The 18305-nt window shown below is 37.6% G+C and overlaps 1 protein-coding gene across 4 annotated transcripts in view; it reads right to left on the bottom strand.

The window, feature by feature from the left end:
- LOC140578351 (fermitin family homolog 2) overlaps window positions 1-16065 on the bottom strand; it is a 119699-nt gene extending 103634 nt beyond the window's left edge. For 2 of the 4 annotated variants that reach the window (XM_072698912.1, XM_072698913.1), the window contains exons 1-2: window positions 15878-16064; window positions 15018-15175 (exon numbers count right to left, since the gene is read on the bottom strand). In XM_072698912.1, the coding sequence (XP_072555013.1) occupies window positions 15018-15174 (157 nt within the window). In that variant the 5' untranslated portion in view covers window position 15175; window positions 15878-16064. Of the gene's footprint in view, window positions 1-15017; window positions 15176-15877 lie in introns of all 4 variants that reach the window. The other 2 variants (XM_072698915.1, XM_072698914.1) reach the window with 2 other exon arrangements.
- Between the last annotated feature and the right edge of the window lie 2240 nt (window positions 16066-18305).

The following is an 18305-nucleotide window of genomic DNA, read 5'->3' as shown; positions in this document are numbered from 1 at the left end:
CAGCATGTCTGAAAATAGGTTTTTGAAAAGTATATGTTTAAAGATTTTAACAAAAAATAGAATAATAACATTTTAAGTGGTCTCAGATTATTGGTGCTGAGTTTGTGCTGAATAAAAGCACACGTCTTAGCCCCACCCCAAATGCTCTCATTGATTGAAACGCGTGATGAAGCCCATTCCAAGCCAGTACTGATCAACATCCCTCCCCTCCTGTGACCCATGCTTTGTAGGTGTATTCAGAGCAGAGCATGTGAGCGGAGTGGAGCGGTGAGAATTTCCGCTCCTCGCTCACGAGGCTGTTGGCTCCGCCCGCTCCTCCGCTCTAATTCGCACTAAGCCGCTCCGCTCAACACCGCTCCTCGCTCCACTAAAATGTCCTCCCGCTCCAGTCAAATCGCTCCACGCTCGCTCCAATTTAAAAGAGGGACAAATAATCTGCATGCCTTACAAAAGTCACCTTAAACCGAAGCCTTATGTCAAAGAAATATGAGCAACGGCAACATTGCCAGTCAGAACAGAAAATATTTATTTTTAAGCAACATATAGACAACAACAGACAGGTTTGGCAATGGCATTCCACGCAAAAATAGGCTTAAAAATAAAGGAATCAGTGGGCTTAATAGCCTAAATATACATGCACGTTTTAAATTTCTCAATTTTTTTCTGTTGATGCTGCTGCTGCGTCTCTCTATAAAATAAAATTTCACTGACAGCGTTACGTGAAATTTAAAAAATCCTATTAGACCTACTTTGAATGACAAAATGAATTTGATTGCCGATCTTTACTTTATAGGCTTTTATACTTTAATTTACTATAGACTTGATATGCTACAACCATATAAAACTTGCTCGCGTTTTGCTTTGGCTTCCGCCTGTTCGTGTAGCACCCTCTCATGTTTCTAAGAAAAGTGATTCCAAAGTGAATCTTTACTCACTGAAACAGTTTCACCACATTATTGTTCTTGCTCTACATTATTGTCATCTATACGTTTGATAAGAATAGTACACTTGTATGATTTATCAGTTTCCTTTGTGAAATACTTTGCGAATTCCATCTCGTTCCAATTTGTGTAACAGTCTTGATAATTGTACAGATGAATTCTGGGTAGATTTGGGCGCGCCTCAGAATCGTAGTGTGAGCGGTATCGGAGCTAAATTGGAGAGACAGAGCGACCGCTCCAGCCTTAATTAAAAAACCGCTTCGCGCTCTGACCAAATTCAGCCGGCTCCGCTCCTCGCTCACGCTCCGCTCCACTCCGCTCACATGCTCTGATTCAGACCCAGCGAGCAACAGACTTTCAAAATAATACTACTACTAATATAATAAACTGCGTTAATTCGCGATAAAATAATTGTCGGCGTTAATAAAGTACTGCGTTAACGCGATAACACGTTAACTTGCCCAGCACTTATACAGTATATATATATATATATATATATATATATATATATATATATATATATATATATATATATATATATATATATATAGTACCACTTTACAATAAGACTACCTTTTGCCACTTGTAAATGGGAGTAACTAATTAATAAAAAGAACTGTTATAACTTGTTTAAAACAGTCTTAATTTACAAAGTGTTACAACCTAATTAATAACCAGATTATAAACCATTCATAAACTCTTTATATGGGTAGTCTTATTGTAAAGTGGCACCCATATATATAGTAAACAATAAACAAATAGTTTATATTAGCATTTTAACTTTTGAAATAAACATTTATATAGCTCTGAAAAGAATATGAGACCACTATTTTTTAATATTTATTTAAAATCCTAGTAAAATCCTACACTGCGCGGCAGGCTGCTTCCAGGCTTAAAGTTTCAAAGATAGTAGCTCACAAGAACATGGTGAAGCAGGAGGTGCTGGTAACAACCAAAAACCAGCCAGGTAGAGGGCAGAAGCAACTTTCTAATATGAGAGATGACCGTCAGCTTATCCAGCAGTGCCTCAAATCAGAGGATGACCTCAAGTGTCTTTCAAAAAGAATGGAAGACATTAAGTGGCATGAATTGCACTGTTAGGGCAAATCATAACAAGCTCCTTGCATTTGGACTGAAGACCCATAAAGCAAGGAAAAATCCTTAATCACTGAGAAGCAGGGAAGAGCCAGGCTAGAGTTTGGGGGGGAAAAAATGATATTTTGCACGAATACCCATTAATTGAGAAATGAGCATACATACAAATGCTGACCGGCATACATGTTGCCTACAAGTTTTGCTGAACAAAAACACTGTAGCACAGCAAAAAAAACTATTGTATTACAACTGCCCAAGCCTACAACACACCCATCATTTATTTAACTCTTTCATTGTCGCCGCCTAGTGGTTCGGACGCAATTTTCAATAACAGAAAAAAATGACGTTCAATAAAAGAAACAAATGTATCAAATCAACCAAAAACGGCTTGTTACACTACAAAAAACCTTTCAGATAATATCTGTAGAAAGTTGAGCAATTTTTGTGCCATGGTTTTTTTGTAACAAGTAAAAATAAAATGACCATGGTAGCCATCTTTAAACGGGTCGAGTGTCAGGAAGTAAAATATAAGTGTTAATAAAATGAAAACTAAGCACTTCAAACTATTTCTTTCACGGCCAATAATTCATAAACCGTCACAGTATTAAGACAAAACACGCATTTTTCCATAAATATGACTGTAATGCTCTCAAATAGGTTGCTCACTCATCGCGGAAAAATGTCAGTCGGCATTCTGTACATTCGTGCAATGTTTTTTATCTTCGGAGTTTTAGAAGAAAACCAATGAATAAAATGACAGTTACCCTCGTTTGAAAGCTTGATCTCTTATGTACATAAATCAATCACTGTAATCCTTCATTGTCAAGTATTTTTTCAGATATATGCTCTGCTTCCCTGCTAGCACATTAATTTTTACACACTGAACCTTTGCCCATGGTTATGTTTCACCATAATAAACTTTTTACATGAACATCAAATTACAGTGTCATTTGCTTCATCCAATAGAGGTGTGTCTAAGGTTTGCAAAATGGTATGGGATGTGCTGATTGGGCATTGTTTTTCGCGCTGGGGACATGAATGCGCAAATTATTCTCTGCAGGTGCAGTATTTGTGGGAGTGTCTCGAGTACGCATTGCGCACGTAGTCTCCGTGAGTTTACCCAGTTATTTTCGGACAACAACTTTTTTGACTGAAGAAAAATGGCTCGGATGACTTTCACTGTTGAGAAAGCACAGAAGATGATTTTGAAGAGTGGTTCGGGGGAAGAAAGTGTCGCTTTTATCCATTGATTCGATGGAGGAGGACGCTTTTTTGCGCGGAGAGGATGCAACGCTCGGTACTTGTCGGCTTTATTTGGGCAACGTTATGCGGGGCACTTGTCGGGCTTTGTTTGGGCACAGTTATGCGGGGCACTTGTCGGGCTTTGTTTGGGCACAGTTATGCAGGGTTAGGGTTAGAAACAAAATGTTTCTTATGACCCATAAGTGGTAATGCATTTAGAAAGAAAGACGCTATCCCAAAACACTGCTAGTTACACTGTGGCCAGTTTGGATAGGTTTTGGATAAGTTTGGCACAAGTCGTGTGAATAAAATATAGATTTTCCTACAAATGTGTGGTGATGATGTGTGACAAATTGTTACTTATGACCTATAAGTGGTAATGCATTTAGAAAGAAAGTTGCTACCCCAAAAAAACACTGCTAGTTACACTATTGCCATTTTAGATAAGTTTCAGATTAGTTTAGGTTAGGTTTTGGATAGGAAAGGCTCCCAGTTGCACCATTTGCTCTTTCCTCCGTAAAACCTGTTGGGCTGCATCAAATGATATGAAATTGGGCACACATGTAGAAAACAAGTTTGGGAACCAGATTTTTAAAATTGGACCTATTCCATCATGTAGTTTTTGAAATAGTTACAAAAATCCAAGACACAAAGACAGGTTTTTGTATTTTTCCAGCTGTTTTTGTTATATTCGCATGTCCATAAATTATACACAGGTTATTCATTTCGTTATTGAACTTCCTACAATCAATTGTAAAGGGGTCAACTTTGCTTTTAGGTATCAGGCATGTGTCTGTGACTTTTATATCTGAAGTTATAAGGTAATTATTCCAAAGAGGGAAGAAATGCCCCCCCATGCAAGGGCCCCCTGGTTCACTCCATAGGGTTAAAGCCCAAATTTCCCCACATAAATAACATCAAATTCCCCACAATGAATTTCATCGACCAGCTATCAGACTGCAAACAAAAAAAATTGCTGAGCAGGGGATGTGGTTATGAAAATATAAACAAACAAACATTACTATCTAATATAGATAGTAAAGTCATCAGAATATCATCTTGCATCCTAGAGAATCACTCCTGGGAAGTTAGGAAAGGATACTTTCAAAATTTCAGATTGCTATGTTTACAAGATGGCATCTGCTAGCATCCCTTTACTCCCCGTCCTCTGCTGCACCCTCTCACTGTTGTTTCAATTTTGGGATGTCTCGGGTCTACTAGGGTATAGATTTTCCATATATTGTTTTTGTGAAATGAAAAGATCCATCAAACAGAGCAAATAGAGTAATAACATCAAACCGTGTTATCCTGTTCATGGGACAACTTAGCATTTTATCTAAGTCACCGTGCCCTTTGCTGTCACTAATGGCACATTTCCACTGGCGTACAGGAACCAACCTGTACCCAAGCCAAACCACGAAGAGAAACTAGTTACAGCATGGTTCCAGCTGGCTTCGGTTTTCTACCGCAGGAGGAAGGGCTTGATAAAGGCTCTGCAAAGCTTGGAGAGCGAAAGCGACAAAAAAACCAAAGACACACATTTACTGCTCACATGGTATACATCATGTTTTACTATGTGCAATTTTTTTTTTTTTTTTTTTTTAAGTGTGTACCAATTTCCAATAGCAACGTCTGTGAGAATCGCTGTGTTATGAAAGTATCAAATGCTAGCAGAATTAGTATTCGCTGGCATAAAATAGCATTATGAATCCATTCCGTTCATCTGTTCTATAGTTATCAGGTCATTGGGAATGCATCAATACATTGCGGTGTGACACTACTAATAATGAATATTATACAGAACATACACTTTTTCCTTTAGATAATCAATGCATAGGAGGTCAGCATTTAGACATATCAGATGGCACTGACGCATCCAGCTTGGTGTGGTCACACTTTCAGCCCTGCTAGTAAGCAAGGCCATGTAAGTGCAGTTGGGGTTCTGATATGGCTTACGTACTTTATAATGGAAATCTGAGTTCGCAGTACAGCTTGGGTACGGCTCGGTTCTTCATACTCGGTTCTTCATGGAAAAGCGCCATAAGCACCACTACTTCAGTTTTGGTGCAGTTTGTCTCAAAATCTGAACAAGTCCATATCTTCACCTATACAACGAGTCTCCAAAGTGTAGGAAAGATCATCAGTGTAGGAAAGAACCGTAGGATATTATGATGAACACGCACACAGCTCTTCGTCCTGTGCTCGCGAGTTTCACTTTAGCGCTCGCGAGTGGCATATTTACGCGCGAGTTTTGACTTTGCGCTTGTGAGTGGCATATTTACACGTGCGAGTTTTGACTAATGTGACGCCATACTCTCACTCCATGCAGCTGACCAAAGTATAATATAATTTAAGTTATTTGAAATGAGAAGTAAAATGCAGTTTGACTGAATCGGCTTATGCCCTTGCTTCGTCACTCTGGCAAATACAAAACGAATGAATAAACATTATATGCGTCTCTTTTTGTATTTTTTCTAAATAAGACCGCGTGCCCATACCCAACTGTAATAGCGATTAAATACTAAAAGAATAGGTCGTTTTATGTTAAAGCAAGGCTTTTATATTTTATATTTATTACTGTTGTGGGATTAAGATTAATTTTTGGAAATACTTAAATAAGCACAAAAACATATGACAAACACGACTATTATGGGTTTTACGGCATTTTTGGGGGTCACAGACTCCGCTGCTGTGAGAATTACTGTGTCTTATTGTTATCTTGATGGGTTAGCGGTATCCTAATACTATTGCCTATTAACAAAAACAAAAGGTTTGATACGCTGAAGTATATCACAGCTGGTGTTTAAAAGGAGCTCGCCAGTTCTATTGATGATAGGACCTTTCTGAAACAATCTTGGACCATGAAATAGGAAGGCAATTCACTTACAGCTCAGTAGCGAATGTAACATTTTCTTTGGATTTCACGTGTTTGCTGTTTGTGGGCCTATACACCTTCTTGGGCGAATTCTGATTGGTGAATATGACTGCCACATGAGAAGCACAGTGCTTGTGATTGGTCAGAATGACTGTCACACGGAGCATGGCATGAATTTGTAAAACTATTTCTCACAGCAGTTTTAAACCCTGAGTCCGACATGCTGTATAATGTATATCCTAAATCGCAGCCTGTGCGACTTACTAATCACGTTGTTTCAAAACGCGATTTCGATTTGAAATCGATAAATCGTCCAGCTCTAACATATACTTAAGAACATTGATCCACAAACCATCTATCAGGACCATCATGTTTCAGGAAGAGTTGGTAATTTAATCTCATGGGCAAATAGCTTCTAGCAGCTAAAAATACTGCTTGTTAGAGGGTGATTCAATATCAAATATCAGTTAGACTAAACTGGTCAGACTCCATGCCTGACAAATTAATGCTTTTTGTTTGAAACCTCTATCATGGAATTTTTAAAATCCAAAAAAAAACAACAAATGCCATTATCTCTGGCATGTATGGCAGATACAGAATGTGATTATAGGTCATGTCTATTAATGCACACTAAAACTATAATGCTGTGGTGAGGATGTTTGGAATTTGTGCTAAAAGAAAGTTACTGACATTCACAGTTCAGTGTTCAAGCGAAAAATTCAATTCAGCATTGCTTTAACAGCACTGTGAGCATTTAGTCTGTTCAATAGTCATTCAAAGAAGTGTAACCGACAAATTTATGAATATGAACTAGCATTCTGACCAGATGGTGTTTTTTTTCTAAAAAAAATACGCCTACAAGAACTATGGTTCTTACATGAGGCTAGCTACCAACAATAGTTCAGTGGGCCACTTTTAAATTTTGTGAGTTCTTTTTTGTTGTTTCAGTAGCCATTTTCTGGTTAATTTCTGCATGTTTTCAGCAAACGCTAAAGTCAAATAAAACCTCAAATGCTGGAAATAATGAATGCAACCCTGCTGACGTTTACAGCACATTGCAGCCTCTCCTCACACAGGAACATCACAAGTTTGTAGTTTCAGAACAGCAACGTGTAAGGGGCCTGAGGTGACCTTTTGCTCTGATCCCACCCACTGTCCGCGACTGGCTGACATAGTTTGATGCTATAAGACTAGTCAGCAGGACTAATTATGCAGTTCCCATTTTTGGATCTGATGAAATGTATATATTTAGATGCAGATTTTCATCCATATCATGTTTTTGTGAAGTGGTAATAAGATCCATCAAAAATCAAATAGGGTAAAGAGTCAATGACAGACTGATCCAGTTCACAAAAATAAGCCTCTAATCATCTCACCCTTCTCTTTGCTAAGAGCCTCAACTTTGGTGAAATTTGCCTTTAGAAAAGATTGGCCAAATAATTTTCCGAGTGGCTGGACCAGACCAAGGGGACGCCCTTGTAACACCTGGCCGTGGCAGACAGATGGCCATGTGCGGGGGGGCGTTTTGTCGTATGGGTGGGCATGGCAACACCAGTGCATGCTCCTCAACCCAATCTAACATGCTAATGGGATAAAGTGCCATTTTTTACTATCACAATGTGGTGCTGCTTCAGTTTCAAAACTTTATCAATTCCTTTCCAGCCCCCCTATAATATCTCTGCAAAGTTTTAACAAGATATGTCAGACTGGTATGTGAGTCAATAACAAGTGTCTGCTAAAACCATATGTGTTCCCAGAAGGCAGGGGAATAGTTATTTATAAAGATAAGATTTGGTATTCTAAATACTTTTCTTCCAAAAATTGTGTGTGTGGTCCTCTTAATAATGGTAGTTACGTATTTTTATCAAAAAGTCCACTTTCACTATACCCTTAAATATTGCTTGTTTTATGTTTTTGGATGTTACCACATTTAGTCAAACCAAAATAAGATTTCCGATTATTCTGAATACCAGAATGCTGTAATCCATTTTCGTCTGAAAATGGATTACAGATGGCTAACCTTCTTTAGATAAGAATGGCTAACCTTCTGTACCCAGGCTTACCTTCCTGTAAACAGGCATACATGTACAGCAGAATAAGCTGGTTTATTTCAAAATCCTTGCAAAATCTCAACAGGAAAGATGTGGGAAGGGCTCCTAATTACACTAACAACTTCCTGAGGAATGTCCACTGAAAGGCAACTGAAATCTGAAGGACTGTAGGATAACACAGCTTCATGCAATATGCGAATACAGTTAACTCTAATGTGGACTGGTTTTAGTTTCAGATATAACCTGACTATGGAGTACAGTTATGCACTACCATCTACATTTGCACTGCAAACTAAGGGTGACTTTCTATGGACAAGAGAAAATGAAAAATGTAACCACGCAGCATTCATTTCAGGCGGTTGCCATTACATATAGCTGGTATGGACACTCATTCCAAAAAACTGGCAAACCATATAATCACAGACAAACTCATTCACCATTTCTAGATATATTCCAAGACCCTTATCTTTGGAAATTTCAGAAACCCAAGTCCACCACTTCATACCTCACATTCCTTGACTTTCAGAGAAAGAAAACAGAAACACTCAGGAAGCCTCACATCCTGCCTTAAATCACGTGTTTCCTAGCAAACATTCCCCACTACATTGTCAGCTGCAAGTGATCTTCCTTCAATGCACAGCCCTGCCCCCTCAGCAAGGGGTCTTAAACACAGTGAAGTCCACAGATTCAAATTTCTGCATACATTAAAGACTCATCAGTGCATAAAAATTCACACACACAGTCATAAATTCCTCCACCCACCTTCCATAAAAATTTATACAGAAGCACACCACTGAAGTAGCCAGAGGAAATCCACGCAACATTCACACTGTGGTGGTGACATTTGAATCCCTAACACTGGAGGTTACAGTGCTCATCACTAAGTCACAACAGAATTTCAATTCAAAGTGAATTTTGAAAAAGCATACATTTTAACTGGTACAAAAAGTTGAACTGTAATAAGTTGCGTTCTTTAGATAAGGCGTATGCCAATCTTTAAGAGACATTTCCTGCTTCACATAGGGAATGCTTCCTGGTTCAAGAAATTAATCCTATCATATAGCAGGGAAAGTGACAGGGAAAGTGACAGTTAAGCTAGAAAACTGATTAGTATAGGAAGATCTATGTAAGCCAATATTTAAAACATATCATGTAGAAATGAATATTGTTCCAAAAAAAAATGTGAGGACATGGTACCCCCCACGGCTGTGTGTCTGTGCTAGACCTTATGCTGCCCAGGCGGAAGGTGGACAGATGGATGGACGCAATCTCTTTAACTTAGCAATATGTCAGACCAGAAAACACCAAAATATTTGTGCATTTAATTTAAAATGACACTTTCCTCAGTTGTCAAACAGTAAATGTATTGTAGTCTGAGGCTTTCCAAACTGTCATGCTTCAAATTTGTAATCTTATGATCACATTCTTATAACAGGGATGACATCACGTCTATGGAGTCCAGTTGAAGACAAAGAGCTTGAAGGATAGAGTTTGAGTCATTTAAACAATTTGAGCAATGAAAAAAAAAGTTTCATGTAAGCCACTGATCAGTGTGAGAGATGTGTAAAAAGCAAGCTCAGAGCAAATTTTCATTGGTTATACTGGCTGTCTGTTTCAGTAGAATAACATGAGTAGCACACACCGTAATTAGGGTCCCACGGTGCTTAAACGCGCACAACTTACAGCAGGGAGGATTGATTGTATGGTCCAAAAATGCATTTTCCCATACACAATATTACACACAAAAATGTATCATTCAATAGGGGACTATCCCATGGTTACTATTCAGAAGTGTTTTATAAACTCTAATGTTTTAGGCCAGTCATGATGAAAAGCAGAGAAATTATTTGCAGTATGTGAGCCTGCTGTTTTTTCTATCAGTGGAACCACAATCATGTAAAGCTGATAATGTAATAAGGGAAACCATTCAAAGAACTCATGAATGGCATAACAGGGTTCTTGCAGGTTTCAGTAAGTTAAATTTAAGTCCTTTTTAAGACCTTTTAAGACCATTATGAGTAAAATTTAAGACCAACACGATGCATTACTAGAAACATTCGAATGATACCAGAAATTCTCATATTTTATGTCACTCATATCCTTAGCCCAACATCCACATATGTTTACAAAGTGCGTTTTAATAAGTTCACATGTGTTTAAAGCTTGTGGGAGTGGTATTTTAAAGCTTAAACAATAAAAAAGTTTATGTATATGGTCTTTCTATATCGCGGATTTTCACCTATCGCTGATGGGTCTGGAACGTAACTTCCGCGATAGGCGGGGTATCCAGACCCATCAGCCATAGGTGAAAATCAAGCGATATAGAAAGACCATAAACATAAACTTTATAGTTTAAGCCTTAAAATATATAGTGATCCCCCGCCTATCGCGGAAGTTACGTTCCAGACCCATCAGTGATAATGAAAACAACTGGAAACAGCTGGTAAACACGGAGAATCCACACAGGGTTAACGAGGGGGCGTGGCACACGGGAGGAGCGGACGAGCGGGGCAGGACATACTGCACTTTTAATCAGATTTTTTAGATTTTCTAAGCAATTTTTATTCAAATAAGTTTTTTTTTCCCCATCTCTATTTTGCTTTTTTGTCTTGGTTTAACTTTTTAAAATCTTGTTTTTATAAAGCACATTAAATAACCCTTGTGTATGATAATAAAAACTTTCCTTACCATAAGGAGATTGAGAAACATTCTCCTCAAGACCACACGAACAACTAAAATATATATGCTGGAAACTAAGACATTCACAAGGTAACTCCATGAAAAGCTCTGTAAAAGTAGAAATGTGTTTATTTTATAAGATAACGTGAGCCAACTGGCTAGTAGTTGCCTTTTAACTGAAAAAATTCACTCCAGTCATCAGAGAAAAAAGTTACTAACGCACTACATCCTCAAGAACTAAGTTAGCGCTTGATTCCCCTGCACTTCCTGTTGTGGCTGAGCGTGCACCTAACGTCAGTGGCTGAAAGTGCACGTTCTGCAGCCAGACCTATCTCAAACTGTTGTTTGCTTGCCTAGCTGCAGTGATCACGCAATGGGATTTGTAGTTTTATTACCACGCAGACACCGGGGCAAACCAGAAAATGCAACCAACAGATTAGTTTTACAGCGTTTTACTATTTTATTTTCTGCGGACAATACTTTTTGGGAATGAACGGAGGTAAGAATTTTAAGACTTGGGTAAATTAAATTGAAGACCTAGGATGAAAATCTGGGCATTTTAAAGACACTTTAAGGCCTTAAAATTTAACTTTCTGAATTTTAGACTTTTTAAGGTTTTTTTTAAGACCCTGCGGGAACCCTGCATAAAAACGGCAGTTAACATTACACCAGTTTGACTTGCCAGAGCTTGCAAGGAGAACTAAGCGTGTGAAACCTAAAACGGAAATCATGCTCATGATTCTAATAACGTCTACTGGAATGAGCAATTCACTGTGCAGCAGTGGTTGTGTCCAAATTCAGGGGCTGCATCCTTCAAAAGGTTTGCACAATGAATCTTAGAATTTTGGAAAAAGAATAACTAATTTCTAGCCGGATTTTAAAGGTGCTTTTGAAAGGGAACAGCCTTGTGGTGCTGTTGTGAAACATTTGATCTTCAAATGCAGCCTTAGAAGGACGCAGCACCTGAATTCGGACACAGCAAGTGTGTGCTCGTATGTGAGAAAACCACTTTTGTAATTAATATAGCATAATAGAATAATGACAAACTGACACCTTGTGTTCTGAAGATTTCCAAGGTAGCATTGTACTCTCAAATCGTCTATTCAAAAATAAAATAAGTTCAGTGTACAACCAATACAATATTTTATTTTACCGACTGCAGCTTATTTTATTAACACGTATTCTGATTTCAAGAGGACTAGGAAAAATGAGAAAGTACCACCGTGGTGTAAAAAAAAAAAAAATACATCTCGTTTTAAAATTGAGCCCGAACATAGATTCTTTACTTTGAAACAAAGCAGACAAAGACCAGGCAGAAATGCTTTCAATTTCAAGACCAGAACAAGTAAGTGAAAAAGCAGTCTTGAGACCAATAGTGGGCTCAACTACTACAACACTACTTATCACAGCATTAACTTAAGGAGGACGAAACCAAGAATAAATATAATTCAAGTGACATCATAATTAACATTAATCATTGTTACATTGATAAAAAGCTGAATTATTGGTCACCTCCATCCTTACTGCATAAGTGGCTAAGAATTAAAGATGTGGCAAGAGACCTGGAGACTGAGGAGGCAGAAAGTAGGGCATACTAGAGACAGCATGATAAAGACACTCAAAAAGCTACTTAGCACAAGTGGTTCATTTTTAGATTAATGAATCTTAAAGCAAAACAGCACAGCTAAGCAGGAAATTAAATAATCAATAAAGTACTGCCTTGGCATTTCACATCGTAATCAATAATGGGGAAACAGCACTCAGTTGCCGTAAGCAATTAGGAGGATTACAAAAGCAGGAAATTTCATATAATGTTTCAATGGCACAAATGGTTCAAATAGGAAATTTGGGCATAGGTCCCACCTACACAATATTACTTTTCAGATCATTTACATATTTAAATACAAGTATACATTGTTATTAAAAGTGCACTATGTAGAACACACTCATTCATGAATGCGTTACACAATACAGGGCTGTTTTCAAATGGCCAGTAAAAATGCAGTGAAAGCATGAATGATTTGCAGAAAAGCCAAGGGCAAGGAACAAGCCCCTCTTTTTACTTATAACCAATAATAAAAGAATAAACACCCTAATGAATAAATGATCAATTTGGAAGATATTAAATGCACTGAAGACAGTATTAAATATGTCCATTCAGGCAGTCAAAATTAGGTACTTATGTATTTTACACTTTTCTAATAGATGGGGTTTCATTTGAATGCCACTTCTGTTACAGTCTTACAATGTGTTGTAAAGTATTGCACAGCTCTTGCTGCAATGCTAACCTACAGTTTCCCTGAACATTCCTTGTAAGCTCATCCTAGCTGCACTTATGCCTAGTTGGCTCCTTGACAGATGCTTCTGATGCATTATCTACCAGACATCTACTACAGACAAAAGCATCTGCTAAACAAAGATACAAATGATGATAACTGATGCTTCGTTTTGAGCCATTATTGGTTGATACCAATTCTGGGGCTAGCATATTAGTCCATCCCTAGAGAATGGCAGTGTGCATGTCACAGTATGGCAATCTCAGTCTAGAGAAATGAAGCAGAACGGTAGTAAAATGTATGGCACAAATTTTCTTTCATACACTCATGGGTTTATATAAGCGTTTCCTAACCCAGTCCTTAGGGACCCACAGACCGTCCACATTTCTGCTCCCTCCCCGCTGCCAGTAGGAGGCTGGGAGAAAATAAAAATGTGCACTGGATGTACGCAATACACAAATACATATGTATGTCATGTTTATTTGCGCTGCTATGACAAGAAATCCATGCATTTTACCCTTTATGAAATAAATTACCCTAATGAAATATGAATTACTATATAAAGGTTAAAATGCAAGATAATTTCTTGTCATATCAGCACAAATGCACATAAGTACAAATTTGCGCTGTTACAACAATCGATTGCCACATAAATCGCTTTAAAGGTGAATGCGTGATTGCATACCAGATGTGTGCATCCCTGTTTATAACTGTACACATTTTTATTTTTATATATATATATATATATATATATATATATATATATATATATATATATAATGTTTAACAGAGAAGGGCTGGCCATCAAGTGAGAAACTAATTTTGCTTGCATTACTGATGGTCTAGTGTTATTTGGCAGTATTGCAACCATCTCTTTTGGAACAGATTTGTTTTTCAGAAACTCTTCATACACTGTCTTGCCTTATGGTGAGCAATCAAATTTGTTGTGTTAAAATGTTTATTAGTAGATCGCCCTTGTGGAATTTTAGCAGAGCAATGTTTGCAAAATGCATTTCTAGCGTTGTTTTCAATCACATTATAATAAATGCCACACAGCAGACAATTTTCTAACTGTTTAGCACGCAGGTATGCAAAGCAATAAGTATCACCATTTTAATGGGAATTATCAGCAGGAAATGTTGGCTTTTTAACCATCGGCCTGCTGTATTGACTGATACCAATAGTTGGCCAATACAATCGGTGCATCTCTACTCAAAAATGTAGAGAAGTATCAGATGAGTGAAAACCAAGTTGGCTGTGCTTATTTTTACACCTAGTCCAGTACTTGGTAGTCAATTTCAATGGCAGTTAACATTTCAGCAGGACCTATTTGTTTCCATTCATTTTGGAAAAGCCCTTTGCTGTTTGTGGTGTTTTTACTGAAGTACAGCTGCTCCACATGGTTTGCACTGAGGCTTGTTTTCTTTTGCATCAAACATGCCGGTGCATTTTTCCCCAAACATAAAAGGCAATTGTAGCAAAGATATACTGACATTTTCATCCTGTTTTTATTTGCTAACGAACCTCTGAATGAGCCAATGAACCTCTGGGTTGAGAAATCAAAAAGATGGATGATTATCATTATCATTTAATAATAATAAAAAAAAGCAATCATCCAGATGTGTAATTGTTTACACTTATTCCCAAAGATTAAATAATAGGGACTTATGTTGTTTTTTAAACAGACGTAAAAAATATTTGAGATTTTGTTTTGTACCTACTGCTTGTAATCCAGTGCTTGTAGTTATTTTTAATGCTTTAACATTGCGTATTTGCTTGTCTTTGTCCCAAATTCAAAGCTAGCTTCCCTACTGAAGACCAAAAAGTACTGTGCATGAGAGAAAAAAATTAAACTTACCGAGTTTTTCCACGAGTTTTAGCATGACCCCACCAATGTGAATCTCGCCTGTGACCCGCAGCGAGACGTCCCTATGGAGGTCGGTCACGTGCATCTTCAATTCCCAAGTGCCGTCAGCATAGCAGCCATCGGGCATCCGTATACCGTCCAGCGCCATCCTTGCAAGAAAAATACAGTTTGTGCTTTAATTCTTATTACGAAGAGCGAGATTTTCATCATATACTACAAATAAGGTCTTTGCTTTAAGAAAACTTCTCGGCTGGCAGTTGAGAACCGTAACGAATATTTTTTAAAAATAAATAATAAAAAATCATTTAACAGGGGTTTTCTGAATATTAATGTCTCTATCTCTCTCTCACACACACACACACACACAGTTCTTTCGACTAAAATGCAATTGGCTAACATGTACTTGTTTATCATTATAGGACAGAATCGTACGCAATTAAATCCAAATAAACATCCTGGCCTAGCGAGATATGAATACGAATGTAACTTCCAAAGTCAATGAAACAATGTCTCCGTCGATGTAGTACGCGATCACCTGCTGTAGTTAACGGAAAGTGCATTTTAGTCATTATAAAGATGATTACGTAAGTAGCTCAAATCTCAATCTGCTCCCTGGAATACGAACTTAGTGCGGGTGCTTTTCATAATAATAACTATAATAATAAAACGAGTATTATTCTTTAGAAAACAATGTTTGCCTCTACTGATCTTTAAAAGCCAGCTCATCTCAAGTTAGGAATCTAGTAAATGAGCCAAACCTTGCCCCGTTCGAGCAGCCATGGAGTGCGCAGTTTACAGTTAAGATTGTTTCTCCCTCTCAAAAACGAATATTATTTAGAACGTCCACTCACCTTCCTGAATACAAAAGTCCTCCTGTTTCTAATTCTATAAGTGGTCTTTTTTATATGAACTACTTGTTTTGTCCGAAGGAAATTTTCAAAAACCCCTGTAAGTGAAATATCCCGAACTGTCTCCCGAGGGTTTCACTAATGGAGTCCAGCCGTCTCGCTTTCACCCTCCCTTTTTCCAACAGATAACGTCACTCGTTTCTCCAATCCCTCTTTTTCCTTTTGGTTAAGAATCTAAACTTGGAAATTTTACGACAGCCGCCTTAAGACATTTTTGCATAATGAAATCTGCTGAGTGTTTACGCCATACTCGGGAGATTTAAATTTGTCTGCGGCTAAGATTTTTGTTTATTAAATGGGTTTTTGCCAGTGTTCTCAAAATGAATAATTGCTTGTCTCACCATATTAGTTTTGGGACCTTAATGGGTTTGTCGAAACTCCATTAGGTAAAAACTAAAAATCACAAGTTAAAAGTAATCATAGTGCATATTTCTCGCCGACGATACCTTTTATGGAAATAGTGCCGGGCTTGTGGGACTACATCCGGGGACCGGTGTGGGGTCTTGGAATTTATTGGTGGTTCATTTACAAAATCTGTTAGAAGTACTTAACGTTTAGTAAGTGTATGTATTGTTTGACAATTAACACGACGGACAAAATTCTGATTGTAATTTTAATTACAGAAGGCTATTGTTTTTTTTGACAACCATATTCATTTTATCGCATGTTATTAATAAATCGTAAAATGTTACACATAATAGGCCTACTTGTCCTTTGCCATTGGTTTAACCCGTCCATTTAGTTTTCACTATCCTTTTTGCTATGCCCGTTTTCACCCGTTATACCAATGGTTATAATGCTTAAAACGGGATGAAAAAGAGAAATTTGACGTACATCAGACCTAAACCAATTCAGTTCATAAGCAAGATTCTAGAGTGACGTGTAACAAAAAAGAAGAGATGAATTAATGGTGCTGTATCTCTTCAAAAGAGTACCAGACACGTATGCAAACAAAGAATCTCTTCTGGTGGCTTTAATGATAATTTGTATATTGCGCCGAATATTATAGTATGCTGATGCGTTACAGGTTGATGATGTAGCACCGTAGGTACTCCTGTAGGGTTGGAATTCTGCCCCAGGCTGTGTTTGGAGTTGGCATGTTCTCTGGTTTCCTTCCACAGTCCAAAAATGTGGTTATGCAAACTGGCGTCTATAAATGCCCTATAGGGGGTGAGTACATGTGTCCCCTGCAACTGGAATCCTATCCAAGATGTCCCCTGCCTGGTGCCCTATGACCCTATACCAGATTAGTGTTTGCGGAGGATGAATGGGTAACACATGGGTGCAGCACCTGAAAATAGAAGAAAAAACTTAACAATGTCTCTGAAACAAGGATTTTATACTGCTGATAAAAATGAAAGAAGCTAAATTATTTGTTAGGGGGAGAAATACAAAAACAAAAAACACTAATGTAATTATTGTTGCATATAAATATCTGTCTGCATGTGTTAAAATATTAATGTATCATTCTGGATCAATGAAAATTTAATATAGTTCAGTGTTTATAGGTTTAGATTTGATTCACTCTGGTTGATTGGAGACTGGGAGATTGTAAACTTGACCATAATTTTTAAGAGAGGGGACATTTTTCTCTTTCACCATACTATCCTTTGTTAGTCTTGAACATTTTTCAACTCAGCATTTTTACAGTGTTGTTTTTAAACATAAAGTTGTGTTATTGTAGTGCATCTGTAACTGAACTCAATATTCAATCTATTAACTAAATATGTGTTGATATACATAGTTTTCTATTACATTGATTTGAATTAAACACAGTGTGAATGTGGGAGTCGTTCTTTGTACAGAAAAGTGTAAACAGTGTGAAGCCGATTTGAAGGCATGGTTACTCCTGGTCCTCACCCCTCTAATGCAGGACAAGATCCTACAAAAGAATTCAGCTGCGCACTCTGCATAAAAGCAATTTATATTTCTTTTTACTGTAGCAGTGACAAGAGCTAGTGTCTGGTAAAAGCACCATTGCCTTATATAGGCTGTGTTTAATTAGAGTTTAAACATGGAGTAAGAAGTATTGGTAGACAGTGAAATGAACTCACCAAGTGAATCACAGAGGAAGTATGTGCTGCATTGTGCTGAGTCAAGACCAATAACAATAAAACTAAATTTGACCAAATAAAAGCTGTTACTGTTATTGTACAATGGTGCAATGTGAGCACCAGCTGTTATAGCATTTCAATAAATCTAAGTCATGGAGAAGTTAAAAAATGTTATAGCTATGTGACTTATTAAATGCTTGACACCTCCATGGCTGTGCATTTCATCTCTGTGGTTCCATCTCTACATGTGTAACTTGAATGCTCTCCTTATGTTTGCATGGTTTTCTGCCTGCAGCCCAAAAAGAGGTGTCTAAATT

Source organism: Paramormyrops kingsleyae, chromosome 14 (assembly GCF_048594095.1).
Source record: "Paramormyrops kingsleyae isolate MSU_618 chromosome 14, PKINGS_0.4, whole genome shotgun sequence".
Lineage (NCBI taxonomy): Eukaryota > Metazoa > Chordata > Actinopteri > Osteoglossiformes > Mormyridae > Paramormyrops > Paramormyrops kingsleyae.
This window is presented reverse-complemented; position numbering and strand designations above follow the sequence as displayed.